At 50.3% G+C, this 18,962-nt stretch overlaps 4 protein-coding genes across 4 annotated transcripts; 1 reads left to right on the top strand and 3 right to left on the bottom strand.

The window, feature by feature from the left end:
- Positions 1–573: 573 nt before the first annotated feature.
- PSV08DRAFT_245697 (uncharacterized protein) lies at positions 574–1,707 on the bottom strand (the record flags this gene model as incomplete). Its single annotated transcript, XM_014224039.1, has 1 exon — positions 574–1,707. One exon carries the CDS (start codon positions 1,705–1,707, stop codon positions 574–576), a length of 1,134 nt encoding a protein of 377 aa, XP_014079514.1.
- Positions 1,708–2,775: 1,068 nt separating this feature from the next.
- PSV08DRAFT_408566 (P-loop containing nucleoside triphosphate hydrolase protein) lies at positions 2,776–7,841 on the bottom strand (the record flags this gene model as incomplete). The annotated part of the gene is made up of 5 exons (XM_014224037.2): positions 2,776–4,184; positions 4,257–4,843; positions 5,571–5,679; positions 5,759–7,635; positions 7,710–7,841. The coding sequence occupies 5 exons, from the start codon at positions 7,839–7,841 to the stop codon at positions 2,780–2,782; spliced, it is 4,110 nt and encodes a 1,369-aa protein (XP_014079512.2). The 3' UTR covers positions 2,776–2,779.
- A 2,625-nt stretch (positions 7,842–10,466) lies between these two features.
- PSV08DRAFT_400499 (uncharacterized protein) lies at positions 10,467–12,225 on the top strand. The gene is made up of 7 exons (XM_014224036.2): positions 10,467–10,740; positions 10,798–10,854; positions 10,917–10,943; positions 11,003–11,327; positions 11,390–11,511; positions 11,562–11,669; positions 11,746–12,225. Exons 1-7 carry the CDS (start codon positions 10,563–10,565, stop codon positions 12,000–12,002), a joined length of 1,074 nt encoding a protein of 357 aa, XP_014079511.1. The 5' UTR covers positions 10,467–10,562; the 3' UTR covers positions 12,003–12,225.
- A 3,242-nt stretch (positions 12,226–15,467) lies between these two features.
- PSV08DRAFT_34191 (uncharacterized protein) lies at positions 15,468–16,978 on the bottom strand. Its single transcript, XM_014224034.2, has 2 exons — positions 16,734–16,978; positions 15,468–16,636 (listed from the first exon to the last, which is right to left on the bottom strand). The coding sequence occupies exons 1-2, from the start codon at positions 16,877–16,879 to the stop codon at positions 15,679–15,681; spliced, it is 1,104 nt and encodes a 367-aa protein (XP_014079509.1). The 5' UTR covers positions 16,880–16,978; the 3' UTR covers positions 15,468–15,678.
- Between the last annotated feature and the right edge of the window lie 1,984 nt (positions 16,979–18,962).

Below are 18,962 nucleotides of genomic sequence, written 5' to 3'. Positions count from 1 at the left end.
ATGATCTAGTGGGCGGCCATGGACATTCAATTGCGTGCGTGGGGTCGTTGGGACGTCGTACAGCGTGCCACGTCGGATCCAATAACAATGAATGGAGATGGTGGAGTGCATTGCTGTCCCGTCAAATAAGCAGGCGGTCAATCAGCCCCAGCCGCTTCGGTTCACCGCGGCCCGATCCCACACGTCATATGACCGTGACCTCCGTCTACCACCCTCCGCCCTTCATTCACAGTGCAAACATACATAGTACCCCAAAATCAACATCACTCGTCACGCGCCAAAGTCTTTATTTCTTTTTCGCCTGTCCATGTCTTGGCACTTGTCATAATCACAATATACATACTTGCATGCATAACTATGCCTTCTTCTAGATCATACAATCGTAATGTCTCATGGCTGCAATACATCTTCTGGCATCGTTTCGTCGCCCATCCATGTCGCATCCTTACAATACACATAGAATTAATTGTCCACTCACTTTTGCTTCGTAAAATACCGCTATACCATCATCCTGTACACTCTGGTCTTTGCCTTATGAGGGTTTGGTGTCTTTGAATCACCCGCCTTCACTGGTCAAATCCCAAAGTTTTGAACAAGCCTCTTCAACTTGCATCCCATCCCCTTTTGTAATGCTGCTCGCTGCTGGCTGACCTGACGCTGCGCCGGGTTCATTCCGTCAATGCAGCCGAAAGACGATGTAGTAAGCATCGACTCGCGGCGCGACCGGTATGACGGGGGCGGTGGGCCGGAGGAGTATGTAGGGGCATCGGACAAATCCCCCACGGAGTCTTCGCAAACAAGGCCTGCTAATGCTGTAGACGGCCTTGTAATGTCTGTGTCTCGCCCTGTGCGCATAAAAGTCCTGTGGGCATGTCGCTCAGTGTCATTTTCCACGTCACCGAATCTTGCACTGTTGAGTGTGCCATGTCGAGGAGGAACACACTCTCGTGAATCGCTAACAGATATCAATAGCCCATGACGCGCCGATTTTTGCTGTCTCGTTGGCGGTATTAAAGGTTTGAGGAAGGATTTCGACCGTGTTATGAGCATAGGAGTGGTATCTTCTTGGACATTCGGGTAGGAAATAGACAGAGGAGTTATGCATACTGATTGTCTTCTCCTCCGCTTCTTGCCCGGCAGATGCACAGACTTTTTACGTAGTATTGAAGGCATCTGAACTTGCACTTTTCTAGCTGACCGTCGGAAACACGGTGTCCGTTGTCTTGTAGCTGTTGTTGGCCTGGCTACGCCCAAGGCTACAGATAGTGGCACAGCATATTGAACGACTGCTGAGCCTTTGGCATTGGGAATTGTTGCCTCTTTCCAGTATGAAATCCCAGCCATGAGCGGCGGTGATGGTGCGTTTACGCTCGCTTCCAGCCATGCATTGACATTCCGAAAGACGCTCGAGTCTGGTCGTGTCGGATGGATTGGAGGCAAGATCGGTGGCCGAGATGAGACACGTCCGCTATCAACTGGTGTTTTTGGTGTAAGGAAAACCACATCTATCCTATATACGTTCACAGATGTTGATTTTGTGCATGACCGCTCGGGTGCTGTCTTTCGCTGTGCGCTTGTGTTTTCTTCTGTATCCTGCAACTTCTGTCCTGATATCGCTTCTCGCATGTGCTTCTGGAGCCATTCCCTGACGATTTTGTACTTTTTTTTCGATGAAAAAACTTTGTTATCTTTATTGGTCAAGTTCATGTTGAATGCCTGTGAAAGGTTTGTTTGCGAGAATGTCGTACTGTGATTGATGCACGGCAGGAATGTGGAAGAGGTTGGGACGAGCACGCGGTGACGATGTTGTTCAGGTTGATGAAGTGGCTATTGTGGAGAAGTACGTTCAGGCGGTTGCTGGATGACACAGGCGTCATCAGTGCGGTGAGGCAGGAGCAGTATTGCAGTCACCTCAGGCACTTTGGGCAGGCACGTCGCGGGTTTGTCGCTTAAACAAAAGTGGTAACTCATGGAGCGAATTGATATGTTGAGATGGAAATTCATTTGCCCGAACAACCTGTATTCATTCATCCACACATATCTCCTTACACACTAGGTTGCCTCCTACGGGAGGCAACCCATGACTTTATCCTCCCTCACTTGTCAGATGATCTGGTAAGATACGACACACAGGCCAGTTTCAACAGCACGGAATTCCTTGGATCTTTGTTACAACCTGCGTTCAACAAGAATGAGTCGTTATATATAAAACGAGGCTTGGGCACCCTGTTCGCACCCTGGTAGATTTACGCCACACAGACCAAATCCGCATGATGCACCCAGTCTCACGCCGTCAGGTAACATCATGCTAATGACCGAAGCCTTGAATTGATTTTCCGAGTTTTGTATTGATTATGTATGTAGCCTGTCCAGTTCTTTCCCCGGGCACCGCCAATTTATCTAATATCTAAGGAGATGTAATTTTATAAAAGGGTATATACAAATGATGAGCAAGATGGCCTCCCAAGTGTTTTGCCAACGAAGGCATGTAGAATCTACAAAGGAAAACGACATTCTCAGTGTGAAATGTACAAGTATTAGGTAAAGAGTATACAGGTGATCAAAGATGGGTATCAAATGACAAGGCCGGGTATATGAATATGCGCACGGTGGGGCCAAGCTGAAGAAACAGAGAAAGGAAATTCGAAATGTGAACAAAGGAAATTGACAACAAAGGAAAAAAAGGCCAACATTGTTGAATAGACATGACCATCAATCATGCTACCCCTTTGCGAAAACATGTCCTTTTGATATAGACAGTCTTGGCGGGAGGGACGTCTTATGAACCCATGGACACACCGCCATCGTTGGAGCCGACGAAGCCTGTTTGCATACCCATGTCGAGGCGCAAAAACTGGTCTTGGTGGTTGTCGAGACCATCCATACCAGCTGGCATACCCATGGAACCGCTCATACCGCCCATGTTGCTTTGGTTAAGGTTGTGCGGATCCATCATGGCCAGCGACTCGCGTCGGCTACTGTCGGCTGAGCTGACATGTTGCAGATGGGGCGAGAGTTGGTGTTGCTGATGTGGGTGAAAGTCTTGATTCCGTGACTGGTTCATGTGCTGGCGAGCTGCTGCCCATGCTTGGGCTTGAGCCTGGGCCTGGGCGATTTGGGCTTGCGTGATATGCTGGGTCGTCTGCATGTGTGATTGAAACTGTTGTTGGTGGTGTGGCGGTGTGGGCTGGAGGGGCGTCGTGTGATGGTGCTGAGGCTGGGACTGGTGAACTGATTGTCGATGTGTCTGGTGATGGAGGTGGTGCAGGGCGTCTTCCTCGTCGTTCGTGTGCGGGGTGAGATCGATTCCATCGTCATCATCGCCTTCTGCGTCAACTTGATCGCTGCCAACATCGCCATTGACTGTCGCTGGCGCGCTAAAAGGCATACTAGTCTCCGCCTTGACCGGACTGCCCTGTCTGGGCTGATTAACAGTAGCGTATACCTGTGCCGTGTGGCTGGCCATGGAGCTACGTGAACTGGCGTCGCCGGGCAATGGCTTCTGAGCAGCTAGTCCCGAAACAGACACCCTGTTTTCACGTATAGCTGTTCGCCATTTGTCAATCAGGCGGTCATAGTCCCAGTTGCGGTAGTCCATGCCGTGCTTTGCAAGCTCCTTGGTCGTATCGACGCCCAGATTGATACTGATGGGTGACATGTCGGGGCCACCGGACGACCAGCGGCTAGCTTTGAGATATTCATTCTCTCTGCGGGCGTTCTCTAGCTGGACTTCAGCCTCTCGTCGTCGGTCATCAGCACGGGCATAGCAGCGTAGAATTTCAATCTGCCAGTAATCCTGTCTCGTCTGGTCGGAATGCTGGCTCCAGTGGTGGTGGGCATCCGCAATGTGGCCAAAGAGTCGTTGGGGGTCATGGTCGAAGAGGGGTGGGGTGGGAAGGGGCGAGGAAGTAGCTGAGGAAGGAGCATTGGGGTTGGAGGTGCCGGAGGGAAACACTTGATTGAGGTGTCGCTGGCGCTGGTAGGCAAGCAGGCGCTCACGCACTTGCTTATTCAGCGCTTCAAACTGCTTCTGCCCGGGCGGGGCGATGGACCATGACTCGGCAGTCGGAAAAGGCGTGGGGGAGAAGAGAGTTGAGGGTGCGGGGAGGATGTGAAGGCACAGCGAAGGAAAATTTTGGGCGTAGGGATCGAAGTCGAAGAGGCCGATGCCCGATGCTTTTGCACTGTGTCTGTTAGAATGGAGCAAACAAAGGTGATGGTGGGTGGGTTGAGTTTGGGTGGGATGATAGGCTTACTTTGCTTCACGCACGCTCTTCAACAGCTCCCGCAGCGCCATCTCGGTGGCAGCCGCAATTTCGACTTCTTCGCTCGTCTTCTGCCTCTGGTCGAGGTCTGCCTTTCGCAGCTGACGGGATGCATCTCGGCGGGGGTCTGGTGTCTTGGTCAGGAGGCGCGAGGGGCGGTTTCCACCACCCCAAGTCACGTCCTTGAAGGCAGCTCTGGATTTGCCAACTTCGAGCGAGTCGTCGTCGTCATCGGGGCTCTGCATGAGCATGGACGAGTCTTCGCTGGCTATGCGTTTCTTGGTAGCGGGGGTGCTCGCGCCGCTCTCATCGCGCCTTGGAGTGGAGACGCTGCCCTTTGCCTGGCGCCTGGTGATGCCGCCGCGCAGCTTACGGATTTCATCGACGACATGGATGCCGTCTGGGGCCTTTGGGTTCTTGGCTCGGATGTAGAGGTCGAGGTGGCGTCCAAGGCTGGAGGAGGTGAATGCCTGGCCGCAAAAGGGGCAGTTCTTGTCTTTTGCAGCCTTGAGCTGCGGTTCAGTAGCAGAGCGAGGCGGCGAGGATGGTTCGGGTTCGCCCATGGTGTTGGTCGCAGACTCCGACCGGTCTTCAGGGTTCCCAGGCTCGAGCTTAGTTCAAAATGAAATGTCCTTCATGCACGGCGGTCGGAGGATTAAGGGCCACGGGCTAGCTATGCCATTATTATTATTACGACGGGCAGAGGGGTAGAGGGGGCAGAGTAAGGAAAATGGGCATAGTGCACGCCAATGGCAAATGAGTGAAGACCAATTGGACGCTGCAGTCGAAGAGAGCGACGCGTGAGAGCAATATTACTTTGGCTGCTTGGCGTGAAAAGCTGCCCCTAAACCTCCTCGCGCGCACTGTGATGCGCGCGCAGATGCCGCCAAGCCGCCTGTGCGTACAGCGGGAAGCAAGCCCGCCCGAAGCTGCTGGCCCTGGCGTCTGTCAGACGACGTCGAGGCGAGTTGAAATGCCACGACGGGGTCGGCACTTTTGCGTCGTTGCGCCGTGAGCATGGTGGTTGGCTGCGTCGTGGGGACGGTACACGCGTGTCTCTCCTCATCGTCATCATCAAGAAGGGAGCAGCTCCACCACCACTGCCGCCATCAAATCATCATCATCATCACCATCACCATCACCCTCCTCGCCCGCCATCGCCCTGGCCAACCACCACCTTCACGCCAACGCCGCCCTGCCTAGCCGGCCTGCCGTTCGTGCCGCAATCTCCTCATACTCATCCATACCGCCTGCTAGCCTCTGGACCTGCCCTTTGCACAGCCGAAAAACGGTTCCCGGAGCGACCCCTGTCTCTGCCTCGTCGTCTGAGTCGCTCTCGTCGCCGCCAGCCTCGCCCTCGGGCCTGCGAACCCCTGGCGCTAGCTTGTACAGCCACTCTCCCTCCACGGCGGTTCTGTGGGGCGGTCAATAGTTGAACCTTGTTATGACTATTTCCAGCGTCGTCGAGACGTCCAGCTCGGGCTATCACGTACCTCATGAAGAATCGATCGTGGCTCACCACCAATAACGCCCCATTATACCCCTTCAACGCTAGCACCAGGCCCATGATTGTATCTCCGTCCAGGTGCGTCGTTACCTCGTCCAGAATCAGCAGATGCGGCGGCGGCCACAGCAACTTGGCCAGCGCAACCCGAACCTTTTGCCCTCCCGACAGCAACACTAGTGGCACGTCTGATACTGTATGGCCGTGCAGACCCAGACCCCCTAGAACCCCTCGCACATCCTTTTCCTGCACATCATCACCGACCGAATTCATTACATGTCCGAGGGCGGTTAGCTGAGGATCCGCGGACGCTATTGCGGTAATCTCTTCCACCGACTGCTGCGAGAAGCGACCAACTCTCGCCCTTGCATGCCGCGTAATGCTTCCTGACGTTGGCACGAGTCCATCTCCATTGCTGCCCATGATCAGTGACACCAACGTCGTTTTTCCAGACCCGTTGAGACCAGCCAGTCCAACACGTGCCCCGGCGTGTATCGTCAAGCTAACATCCCTTAAAATTGGCGCCTTCCTGCTCGTGGGGTATGCGAACGACACTTTGTCCAGGTTTACCAGTGCGCCTGGGAAGGGCAGGTCGGGTGGCTGACACGGAAATGACAGCTCTATTGGGGCATCGAAGTCTGGTATCTCAATCTCCCCACGGCACGACGTATGATAACCTGCAAGGTCACGGTTGAGCTTGAACCGACCACCTTTGGCACTGACCTGCATTCCCATTCGGTCGTCCAGTTTCTTCCTCCGGGATGCGGCCTGTTTGAGTTTTTTATCGTCTCCCTTGTCCTTAGCTGCTCTGATATTGCCTGCGATGGTCTTTTCCATGTGCTTTTTTTGCTTGTCCTGCGCCTCCTTCATCTTGGTCAAGTACCGAAATTTCTTCCATCGCTCCCGCTCATATAGGCTTAGATTGCCACGGAAAGTCTCGAGTTGCTGATTGCGCAGGACGAGGAGCTCTTCAGCTACTGCATCTCCGAAGTCACGATCGTGTGTCGTGATCAGGACTGTCGTATTTTTAAGATTGTGAATATACCCCTGTAGCCATATGATCGATGGCAAGTCGAGAAAGTTGGTAGGCTCATCTAACAATAGCACATCCGCGTACTGTGTTAGTGCGCAGGCGAGTTCACAGCGTGTCCTCCAACCTCCGGATAGCTCTGACGTCGGACCATCAATACGATTGTCCTTGAATCCAAGGCCGAGTAGCACCATCCGAGCCTTGGACTCTGCAGCGTTTGCGTCCATGAGATCCAGTGAAGTCTGCACTTCAGAGAGCATATTCATAGCAGCCTGAGTCTCTTCGCTCAGCGTCTTGGGATCAATATCTCCTTCACTTTCTGCCAAACGCTTCTCAGACTCTTGAAATAGCTCTTCAAGCTTGACAAGTTCCTTTCTTGCCTGCTTCCCCCGGGCGCCACTCCTTCTCTCCGCAATTAGTTGCCCTTCTCTTAATTGCAAACCCAGCCTAGCATGGCCAATGCGTCTGTACGCCCGGACTGGCGCAATGGGGTCAATAGAGTTCTCAACCGCGTTGCTAAGTGTCATGGCTTCTTGCACATAGCGTTCCCGGACCCGGTCGCTTCGGACCACATGTTGCAATACAGTCTCGTTCTCTAGCCTCTCCCCGTCCGTCACCCGCCCGAGCCCTGGACCACCCGTCTGACCCAAGAGCAGGATGCGCGTACTGGAAGGAATACCCGGGACCAACCCGTCGGCAATGGCTGTGAGCAATGTCGACTTGCCCGTTCCGTTCCGTCCGACTAGCACGTAGTGGCGCGCTTCTACCAGGTGCAGGGTCGTCCGTGAGACTAGTTCTCGGTTCCCAACTGCAATACTCAGGTCCTTGACGAGAATCTACACACGAACTATATGAGCTGACGATCCTTGTTCCTTGTACTGACGTATTAGAAGTTGGTATATTAACGTACCTCTTTCGAAGCAGGCGCGTCAAGCGCATCCAGTGCATATCGTGATTGCTGCGCTGTGACTGTGATATGACTTCCACACGGATGTCCTTCCGCTCCCGCTGCCGCCACCACTTCTTTAGCTTTTCTCACCATGCTTCGTTTTTATCACCAGCCAGCTGTCTGCGTGCCAAGTAAACCTTGCTTTGTGCCTTGCGCTGATTGACTCGATTACTGGGGATGTTAATGTCGTCTATGACTCTTGTTTTTGCAACGGCATTCCTTCAGTTCATTTATATCATATTGGGATATATCTCCTTGGTGTATTTTGTTTTAGCGAAGCTGGTATGATAAAAACGCGCGGAGATTGAGACAGAATGAGTCGATTCCGATTCCTCTGATTGGCTGATCTATGTATGTAGAACGGGTGACTAAGATTAGAATGGGGAGGAAGTCGAGAACCATTTACATCGTGACTTCCTGTTTTGGCTATTGATTCCACTGGCCTGTGCCTTTGGTGTTCTGGCTTTTAATTAACTATGGGGTTTGCAAAGGAAAAGCTGAAAATTCTGGGCCTTGCACAAGGCTGACGGAAAGGAATAGCGTTGCTGGATTCCACCCTAAGTTGGAGCGTCCGGATACTTGCCTGTAGATTTTTGCTTTTTCTTTCTATCCCACAATAAAGTAGTACGCACAAGCTGGACTCGTCCACAATCAAGAAAAATATGTACCATTTTGCTGTATGTTGGTCAGACTTGGCATCGCGAACCATGATTGTCGTTTCGAGTAAATCACGTAGATCATAGATCAGCGCACACACACACACACACACACACACACACACACGCCCCCCATTCCCGAAACCCAGCACTTGCATGTCTATCTTCAAAAGTCAAAGTACAGACTCTAGAACCTATGTCAATCTCAACACAAATTTACACACACCCTTTTGTCATTTTTGCCCCGCAATGTTATTTTACTAGTGGCTGCCCTATGGCTGGCCATCACATGTCTCTCCGATGAATCACATCCTTCAAAACGATGTTGAGAAAAAAATCACGTTGTTTCTGTTTTCCGATTGGCTCGTCTGGAATATACCTCCTTTTTTTCTTGATCCCATCTCGCTTACTTGCCGCGGATGTATACAGGCGATATCGAGCGTAGGAAAAATAAGCTTTGGGGGTGAGTTATGCTTGTGATTGGTGGTTTCGGGGAAATAGTGTGTGGAGCTGAGGTATGACGGTGGTGGTACGAGGAATAATAGTGAAATGTCAGGTATGATCTTATAGGTTGATTTGTTTTTTTGCGGTAGCATCTGCGAAATCGTTAGGCTTTTGAGCATAGCAACTGCTTTATCATTTTTCTCTCCCTCAGAATGCAGGGTACAGTGACGTTATGTGCCCTTTTGCTTTCATCTTTTCTTCTCGGCGTATTCGCTTGTGCCGACGTCACACCGCAGTTGGAGTGCTCGAGACGAGATGGAAATTAGGTCGTAATGACTAGACCCTAGTTGACACAGTTGGAGGCTCAGCTCTCAGGGCGTTGGTACTAGTGGCATGCCATGTATGCCCAAAAGTCGCCTCTTCATGTCTATTTTCTGTCTGGAGACTTAGGCATCCCACCATATACCGCTCAAGAGCCACCATCTTGCACGTGTCGATCGAGGGCCAAAGGGCGGTGAAACCGTGCGTTGCGGTCCCAGGGAGGGATATGCTATAGCGAGCATTTTGTGTGCCTAGAAATGGCAGCTTATTGCGAGAATCTAACATTGTATCGTTCGTTTTTCTGTCGCCTCTGTTTTCTAAGGTGATAGGTAGGAATGGGGCATGTCTGTGTCAGCTTACCGGAATTTAAGAAAACCTGATCTGTCTTCTTTTATTCCCGAAAGGCCCATGTCTTTCGACGTGCTGGGGTAGTCATATAACCCTGGTCCCAGATTCTTGCATGCTTTGTCGTGAATCATGCATCGAGAGAGTTCAAAACATTCTGAATCTTATGCTTTGCGTTGTCCCTCGATAAGATGTAAACGGCTTTATCCGATACCTGATTAGCTTTCTGTCAGCCTCGTAACGCTCACTGTAGACACACCAGGCAGTGATTCTCACCCGGCGTCAACGGCGTATCGACAAAGCAACAATCAGTGTTGTGGTTACTTTGATCCAGCATAACTACGCCGCCTCCTTCTTTCGGGCTTCCTGAAAAGGTCAGCCGGGTGAGTGTACAGCGAGGGGGGCTGTAATGATTTCAACGCCCCTTCTAAAACTCTCCTATAACAGGTTATCCGATCCCTGTCGTATCGAACTGCTTTTTACTTACGTAGATCCATGATAATGCAACTTAGCCGCGCTAGGCCACGCCGTAACAGGGATATGGGGTTGAGCTCCTATTGGCGAGTAACACCTTAAGGCCCACAAGGGCGTATTTGTCCGTTGCCAAGATCGGGCATAAACTGAGAAGACAAGAAGCTTGGAGCATGATTTACACCGCCTACCTGCACTTCCGAGACGTGGAAATTCCCATACTCGACAGGGATGGTATCCATAAGCTCGATGTATTTTCGAGAAAATCATTATTTTCAAGAGAGAAGATTGGAGTGAATAAGGAAAATGACTTGGAAAATAGGTGCATTGGCCCGAAACGTGACAGGTGATTGTCATGGGTATGAGACTAGCGGGTTTGAAGCCTGTGTGTACGGCCCGAATGCGTTATCATGTTGATTGGAGAGTTCGCCTGCTCGCCTGCTGGCTGATCGTCAAAGGTTCTTTTTTCTCTCTCTCCTCGTATCGTGGTGGGGAGAAGAGGCGTGGTCACAAATGTGCGCGTCCTATCACATAACTTACTTATAACTTTGCTGTCCGAGACGTGATCGCGTTCGACATGGCTCTTTTGCAGGAGACTCTGCGCTCCCTACATGCGCGGGATTGGCAGAAAGGCTCTAAACAAGCGTCTCTTTTCGCAGTCGGCATTTCCTTTATCATCGTCACAATTTTTGTTGTATCTCTTCGAATATATGTGCGAACACGTTTACTGGGGCTACGATTGGCGACAGATGATTGTGAGTTCGGCAACCTACATGAAGTTTTATCGACTCTAGCAGTCCTGACCGTGATAGACTTAATGGCGGCGGGTGCTTTCTGCACAAACATGCTTTCGATTACCAACATGATTAGTATGTCCGCGATTCACACCGGACCCCAAATTCCACATTGAACTCATGTTGACGAGAAACAGGCGGGTGGTATGGCACAGGCGAGCGCAGTAAATCGGTCCATACACCTAGTACACTCTGATGGGCAACAAGCTAACACTGCGACTAGCACGCGACATTCGCCCTCAAGACTATACGCCTATGCTCAAAGCAAACCTCGCGACGCGCATTCTCTATGTATTTGCCAGCTGCCTTGTCAAGTTCAGTATCTTGGTATTTTACCAAAGACTTGATCCACGGCGAAGAACCAGGTTGATTGTGTACTTCCTCATGGCCTGGGTTCTCGCACTATCCATTATGACATTCTTCTCCTTTGTATTGACATGCATACCGACGTCGGTCTTCTGGGATCTGGCAGCACAGGCGAAGAATCCAGAGAAGTGTATGTCGCCGACTACGCGCCAAATCTTCTTTAACATCAACAACGTCATGAAGTATGTCAAACTGTAATATCATTGCTGAGAAAAAGAAAGACACTGACACAACGGCTTTTTAGCATCATGCAAGATCTTGCTATATACCTGGTTCCGGTATTGATCGTGTCCAACTTGCAAATGCCACGAGCACAAAAGTTTGCGCTAGCCGCTCTTCTTGGTGTCGGACTCATAGCAGTGGCAGGTATGTGCAAATCACCATATATTGATAGCCAAAGTGCTAACCTAGAACAGCTGGCTGCGTGCGCTTCTACTACGTTCTTTTTCTCGTCAACAAAGTCGACGACGTTTACTACTACATGGCCGACTCTTTCAACTGGTACAGTATCGAGATATACATCGGTAAGAAGATTCAGGATCTACACCCCCTAATCCCTTCGGTAGCACAAACAGAGGCTAACCAAAGGCCTCTGTATAGGAATCATATGCAGCTGCGCATCGACCTTCAAGATCCTCATCTCAAGATTCATGCCTAAGATATCGCATTACGTAGGAAGAAGCAACGGGCAGTCGACCGGAAAAACGCCACGTAACCAGCGCGAAGGATCCCGTAGCGATCCGATCTTCATGAAGCGTCTTTCGTCAAACAGACTGACTGGCAACCGCAAGTATGGAGTCGAAGGGATCACGGAGATTGGCAATGAGAGTCAAGAGGCGATGGTGAAAAGCCAATAGTGCTGGACTTGATGAGGAAAAAGAGCTGACGATCGTGTGCTTCATAATGTCATTGGGCGGAATCTGTTAGTCAATATTCGCGAAATGTTCTAGAGTGACTGATGTGCAGCATTGAGTGCTCATCACCAGGAGTCTTAAAATAGCCGGGCAATGAAAGCCCAGGCATAAAAAGTTCAAGTTGTCTCATAATAAAGTAATAATACACAGCACGATGCAATCTGTATACATAACTTTGGTGTTGTGAGTTGCCACGGCACATATACCAACCCCTGATAACATCACACAAGAAGCAAGTTGGCCAGGCGTGTGATACTACGGCCTTACTCTGTTAGCGCCAAACTCGGAAGCAGGGTTGTCAATTACACGCACTTCGCTTCGACAAGGTTGAAGTGACGAGCCAGGGTGCGGTAGAGACTTGTTCCGCTAACTGACGGGGATATTATCCGATGTGGGGATAGATAGAAACCGCTCTTGCACATGTGAAACTCCATGACTGAGAGTTGTGCTATGACTAAGGAACGTCAACAGCGACCTTCGTACGAGACCATTTCCATCACTAAACCTACCGAGTCCAAGATTGTTTTGATTGCGGTGACGACCAAGTTTCCTCTAATCGCTCTTGCTCCGAAGCTACTGAGACCGGAACCCAACCAGCAGGGAAATAATTACAGGAGAACGAATCTCATGACAAATCAATCAAAATGAAAGAAGAACAAGACGACCGGAAGGATGAGAAAGCACAAGGATGCGAAAGAAATGAGGGCTCGTAAATCTCGTTGTCTGGGGGGTTTGAGGGGGAAGGGGGGTTATTCTATTCGACAAATGTCTTGGAAGAAGAAAGAGGAGCAACGCAGATACCAAAATGACATGTTGTAAACGGAGCACATAGCAAAAAAAAAAGAGCCTGACACCCAAAACAAGGACCAATTTGCGACACAAACATGCCCTTCAAAGCAACCCCTCGTACTGCAATCTACAAAGCATCCCTGCCCCCCGTCCACTGGGAAGCCTCAACCACGATAACGACCTTAACAAACCACCATTATACCCTCCAACTTACCTACTTTTGCACCTTGCACCTTGCTTCCAGAACACCTACCCCCCCAAAAAACGAACCCCACTGCTCATATCCGCAATCCTACTACAACCGTTTCATGTAACCAACCCGCCACCGAAAATCCCGCATGCTTACTTAATCAGCCTTGCCCCCCCCCCCCCCCACAAAAAAAAACAACGGTACCTTGTCCGAAGTGGGGGGAGGGATTCGTGCTCGTGCCTCGTTACTTACCCTTTCTCCCCTTGTGGCTGTGCAAAGGACAAAGCAAGGGATATGGAAGGAGGGAAAAATGTCGGAGACACGGTCGGGCTTACTTTTTACCCTTACCTTGCCCACTCTGTTTTTTTTTGGGGGGGGGGGGAAGAGGGACAAGGGGGGAGAAGAAGGGCTGGAACATTTGACATCATGATCTGAGGCACTAATGCGGGGAGTAATGATGCTTGTTTTTTTCGGTCCGTCTGCGTTTTATACTTGCGGACTTGACTTTGCGTGAGCGGAGAGAGATGCAGCGAGGTGCAGCAAGAGAGAGAGAGAGAGATGGGCGGGGGTGAGGGGTTGTTGTCGTTGTTGAGGTATGCAACGATGTTTGAGATTGGGGAAAAAAAAAGCTGTTGAGGGTTCTGTAAGTAAACTACCACCACTACTATACGCAGTTAGAACCCTGGTTAGGATATCATGTAGCTTGCGATGTTTGTCAGTTTTGAAAGTCTAGACTTTTGTTGGGTAAAAAGAGGGCGGTCGGCGTTATTAAGTTAGAATAGTAAGTAAGGGAAGTAAGAGTAAAAAAATCTCTAATGTCAGGAATGAGAAGGGGGGAGAGATTCAAACGGCTTTGTTCCGCGCCCTTGTTTTCCGCTAACTGCTCAGACAGAAAAAGAAAAAAAGTGGAATACGACAATGGTTTAATTTGATGTGATGATGTCCTCGAAAATTCTCTTTTGCTCTTTCTATCATCCCCTTGTATATTAGATTCCTGACAGTGTCAGAGTAAGCTGGTTGGGGACAATGTTGGGGGGTGATGATCTATACCATGCGTAGATTAAGACAGCACAGTAAGCGTGACTGGGTTCTGGTAAATCTTGGATGCATATGCGAACTAGAACAATATGTATGACCGTAAGATTAAGAGTACTTTAGCACGGGATGCTCGTACGATTAAAAAAATCATCGAGTAGAGCGATAGATCATGTCAACAAAACAAGAAGTCTGTTGTGTGGATTTTGGCTTGCAGAATTAAGCGGAATTTGGAGTGAGGCTGAGGTGGGGGAGGCGGGAACTATACTTTTGTATTCACACCACCCAACCCCCTGCAAAACACCGTAAGCGCAAATGTCACTTTTCAAGATGACCTAAATACGCTGGCGCAACAAACGTTGGCCCTCTCTAATAAAATGGCTTTTGAAAACCTTAACATGGCAAGTTCAGCTCCAAGCAATGTTCTCTCCCGCTTCACTCGCTCGCCGCAAGATTCAACAATCTCGCTTACGGGTGAGAAGACGGAAGAATACGATTGGCATGGTACGATTGGGATAGTACGATCGGAAAGTAACACGAAATACCCAAACGAGAGAGAAACACACCACCTTCGTATCCAGAGATCAGACTTCCCAAACTTCCTGAGCTGGAGAGAGAAATACGGGGCCACCGCCGCCGTCGCCCTTGGGAAACAACCCCCAGAAAAAAACAAAAAGAAATCCAACGTTTGTACCAATTCAACCGATCGGGCCCTCACGCTCCCCGCCCATACATAAAAGATTCCAAGAACCCCCTCCCTCCGTCCTTCCCGTTAATATTTCTTTTTTTTGGGAGGGGGGGGGGGGGTTGCCCGCATCAACAAGCCTACTCCCACTCCCCCAACCTTTGGTATCAACCTCAACGGGCAAGACACATGTCAGCCCTCGCCGATCAATGACGGTAAGCTCGAATTCTAGCGGTTCTTGGCGGGGCCAAAAAAAAAAGAGGGTGGTTGGTATACAATGTGTTGGGGTGGCCTGATGAGAAATCCCCAGATTGTGGGGGAGGGGGGGAGGGCGAAGGTTGGTTACTACAGCGCATGTGTAACATTGTTTCCAGTGGATACTTTTCGTCTTTTGTGGTTGGATCGGTTCGATTGTTGAATAACTGCGAAGCCAAACAAAGGAATCAGGCGCTGAGAGGGGAAGGTGACTAGGGAGAACCGGATGCGACGGCAGTGTCATATGACCCCAAGACCCTGAACACGCGTAAAACCAAAAGCAGATGATGAGCTGGCTTGCCACAAGGAATATATGTAGCGAAGAAGAAACCTGATGATAAAAGTCGCAAAAGATGTGACGTTGTTGGAAAGAAAAGTAGTAAGTTGATTATAGTTGTTTAGTGGTTTTCAAAACTCGTACTTTGCTGGGTATCATCGCATCCGAAGACCCGGGGTGGAAAAGCGCAAAAGAACCGTCGAAACACTGGTTGGCATTACGAAGCCACTTCAAACCCCCTCCAGCCCAAATCCAAAAAGTAAATCCCAGAGCTCCCAATGAACGCCTCGTTGATGCAACGCTATGCTATGCAATAAACCCTTCTTCTATGTCATTAAACATTGCTTCTCCTGTTGTCTTCGTTCTTTCTTTCAGAGGCTGAATGATGCTATGACAATATTACGTTCTCTTTCTGCTCTTGTATGACACCGCCGACATTCTCCGCAAAGACTTTTTGTATCGGAAGAGTAATGGCGTTCATAATGTTTTCGCGGAAATCAATCTTGACGTTGCTCTTGTCGAACCAGTAGTGGCGGATGAACTTGCCCTGGCAGTTGCTAATTTCTACGCCGGGGAAACCGTTTGCTTCGGCACATTCCAGTTCCTTGATGTTGTCCTCATAGTCGTAGCGGATGTATTCGCCAAAGGCAGATTGTTCGTGGAAGCGCGGCTGCTTCCATTGCGAGCAGTTTGCGTAGCGCGTATCGTCAGGGCACTCGTGCCATGCCTTGAGGATAGGCATGGTGTCTTTGTTGTTTTGCACAATCATGAAGCCAGTGTTGGTGTAGGTGCGGTTGAAGCGATCAGAGTTGTACTGTGGCTCCTTGGCAGTCCAGGGATCCTTTGCCATTACAAAAGAGTGTTGCGGCTGGATGTCCCAGTAGTTGAGCATCCACTCGATTGGGACGTGCAAGAAGCGGAATGCGGCGTCGGCGTCGAGGAAAACAATGAACTTGTAGTCCTTGATGTGGTTTGCGAGCGCAGACGGCTTGATCCAAGTAGCGTGACGGTCTTCAAATTCGCTTGCGTGAATGAACTTGTAGTCGTAGCCATGGACCAATGCATATGTGTAGTGGTTGAAAACACCGCCAGAAACGTGGTTGATGTTTCGCCAGTCATATTGGCCCTTGCGGTATGCATCGGTAGAGGGCAGCGGTCTTGTTTCCAAATCCAGGATTAGGACATCACTGCCCAAGTTCTTCGTGTAGCGCGGGTTGGGTGGCAAAGTGATGCGGGTACCGTTTGGTTCGCGAATATAGGGCGCAGTGGGCGCAGTCTTGAGGTCCTTGTAAAGTAACCGTATGACTTCACTGATGGATACATCAGAGTGGGCGTTTGCAGCGGCACTGCGAAGATGGTCGTTAGCTTCGTCTGGAAAAGAGAGGAGAGAGTAGCTTTCAGGGTCCTTTCGTCCCATGTGCGACGCGATGGAGAAGAACGTACATAGCGGTATTGCCCGCACCGTGGGTAAAGACCATGCGAGGCGGGCTCTGCCATGCCATGAAGGCAAAGATAAAAACTATGACACAGCCAGCGCTCACGGAGAGGGTAAAGAGCGGGCTCCGACCGCCCATTGCAGGCAACATCATGACGGGCAGAGTAGACGTAGGACCAGAAGCGGGAGGGAGATGCGCAGGAGCGACACAGGGCGGGAAAAAGAGTCGTGACGGCGAAAGGGGGGCTTGTGGCGTCCTGTGGCAGGACGTGGGGATCAGCGCAGCTTAAAAAGAAGAAGGGCGTCAGCCGAAGCCAAGGCGCGCAGGAGGTGGCATGGATCACCAGAGAGATTGCGCTTGGCGGACCTTGGACTTTTTACGGGCAGGACGCAGCCAGACGGACCCTAAGCCTTTCCGATCTGCACCGATTCCAGGCGCCTTCTAGTCCAGATCCATACATAACGTGCCAGCAAGACGAGAGTAGTCGTTAGTGGCAAATCATCAGTCCGCCCGACGCTAGCCACTGGTTCGTCACGGGCGCCTGGGAATCCCAACTCGACGGGGGGCGGATGGGTAGCCGTGGCCGGACAAGCCGACGCAAGCAGTCGGGTGCGCGTCATTCTACATACTCTTCATGCCGCCACGGCACGGGGGCGAGAGCATCCCGATCAATCAACGACAGCGTGGGCCGGGGACGTGAATAACGTTGGTGACCCCAAGGGTCCAATTTGCGGCGACGCTTGGGCCGATGCAGTAATCTCCCCTCCCCAACTCAACCATCTGCCCCATAAATCCTTCCTACCCTTGGCCCCTGATAAGCCATGTTTCTTCGTCCGAGATTGATAGGTAGATTAATCCTGCGCCGACTTTCCCACAATGCCATTGTCTTGTCCAGTGTTAGTTTGCGCTATTCTTTCTTGTCCACGCTTTTGTTGAGTAGTGTGCATCTTTGGCTAGTAATGGCTCGCTTGACAAAAGCAGCTTGTCCGACGCTACAATGGTAACTTGTGGTGACTAGCTCCACGGGTACTCAGATTCTAAAATAGACCTCATCGGACTATGGTGGCGAAAAATCACCGAACAGCAAACTGTGAAGCGATTTCGACACTGCGATTCATGGTACTCATTCCGTGTCCATGCGGTGGCCTGTCCCGGCAATATTGTTGTTGTTGTTGTTGTTGTTGTTGTTGATGATGATGTACTCTCGTGTGGCTGATGTGGAGCACAGCCACTAGAAATGGCGATATTGGGGAATCCAAGCAATATTTCTGATCAATCGTATCTTCTCCAAACACCGGATGTTGACAGTTCCTATCTATTTCAGGCCATTAGTCTTGGAGAAGTAGAAACAAAGCGCCTTTTGGCCTTGTCTTCTTCAAGCAACCAGCCATTGTCTTGAGAAAATCCTTGTACTATTACATCGCACTCACCATGCATTGCCTCATGCCAGATTTAGCAACCGCCGAAAACCCATTCCACGTCCATCTGAAAGGCCATGGGATACTCATTGAAGAAGAAGAAAACCACACCCCGTCCAGTCGAGCCGGCACCATGAGTTCACGACATGGTTCCTGCTTACATACATGTACCTTCACCCATGTAGGCTAAGCCGGAAGCCAGAAGCCAGAACCCCCGCCAAGGGCAAGTCGAGTCCTTTTGCCACAGAACACGTCGCTTAGGCCTTGGCAACGGCCTTGAGCAACCAATCGACGATCCGTGCTTCTTCTTGACCTGAGACTTGTCCAGATGGATAGTCGTCGTTGCTGAGACAAGCCAGCAAGGGATGCTCAGCTCAATGCCTTTGTGCCTGCTACATTTTCTTTAGCCTGGAACTTGGAGCGATTCAACTTGGTGAGTAAGCATATCTAGGGTCCAAAAATGCAATGGGAATATGTATTTATAGGATGGATGATGGTGGCCTTAATAGTCTTCGTATGGTACGTACTGTTGCTAAAATAGGATGTCGTAGTAGGCAATTATTTCCAGCAAATGTCACGTGATTATTACAGTGTGATGTTGACACATCCGGTGAACACTGCATGGAAACTCGTACCATTCCCAATTCAATACTTTATTTTGGATTCGATTAGTGTTGCACGTACGACTAAACGCCGACGAAGAAATACACACACTCAAGTTGGATCAAAACTAGCAGCAAAAAAGGACTCATTGGCAAAAACACCAGTATTTGACTGCCCCCCCCCCATCTATTTTGGACTATGTAATAATCTGTGTC

The sequence above is a fragment of the Bipolaris maydis genome (genome assembly GCF_028858645.1).
Source record: "Bipolaris maydis strain C4 unplaced genomic scaffold PSV08scaffold_4, whole genome shotgun sequence".
NCBI classification, from domain to species: domain Eukaryota; kingdom Fungi; phylum Ascomycota; class Dothideomycetes; order Pleosporales; family Pleosporaceae; genus Bipolaris; species Bipolaris maydis.
Note: the sequence above shows the minus strand (reverse complement) of the source record. Positions and strands in the feature narration are given on the sequence as shown.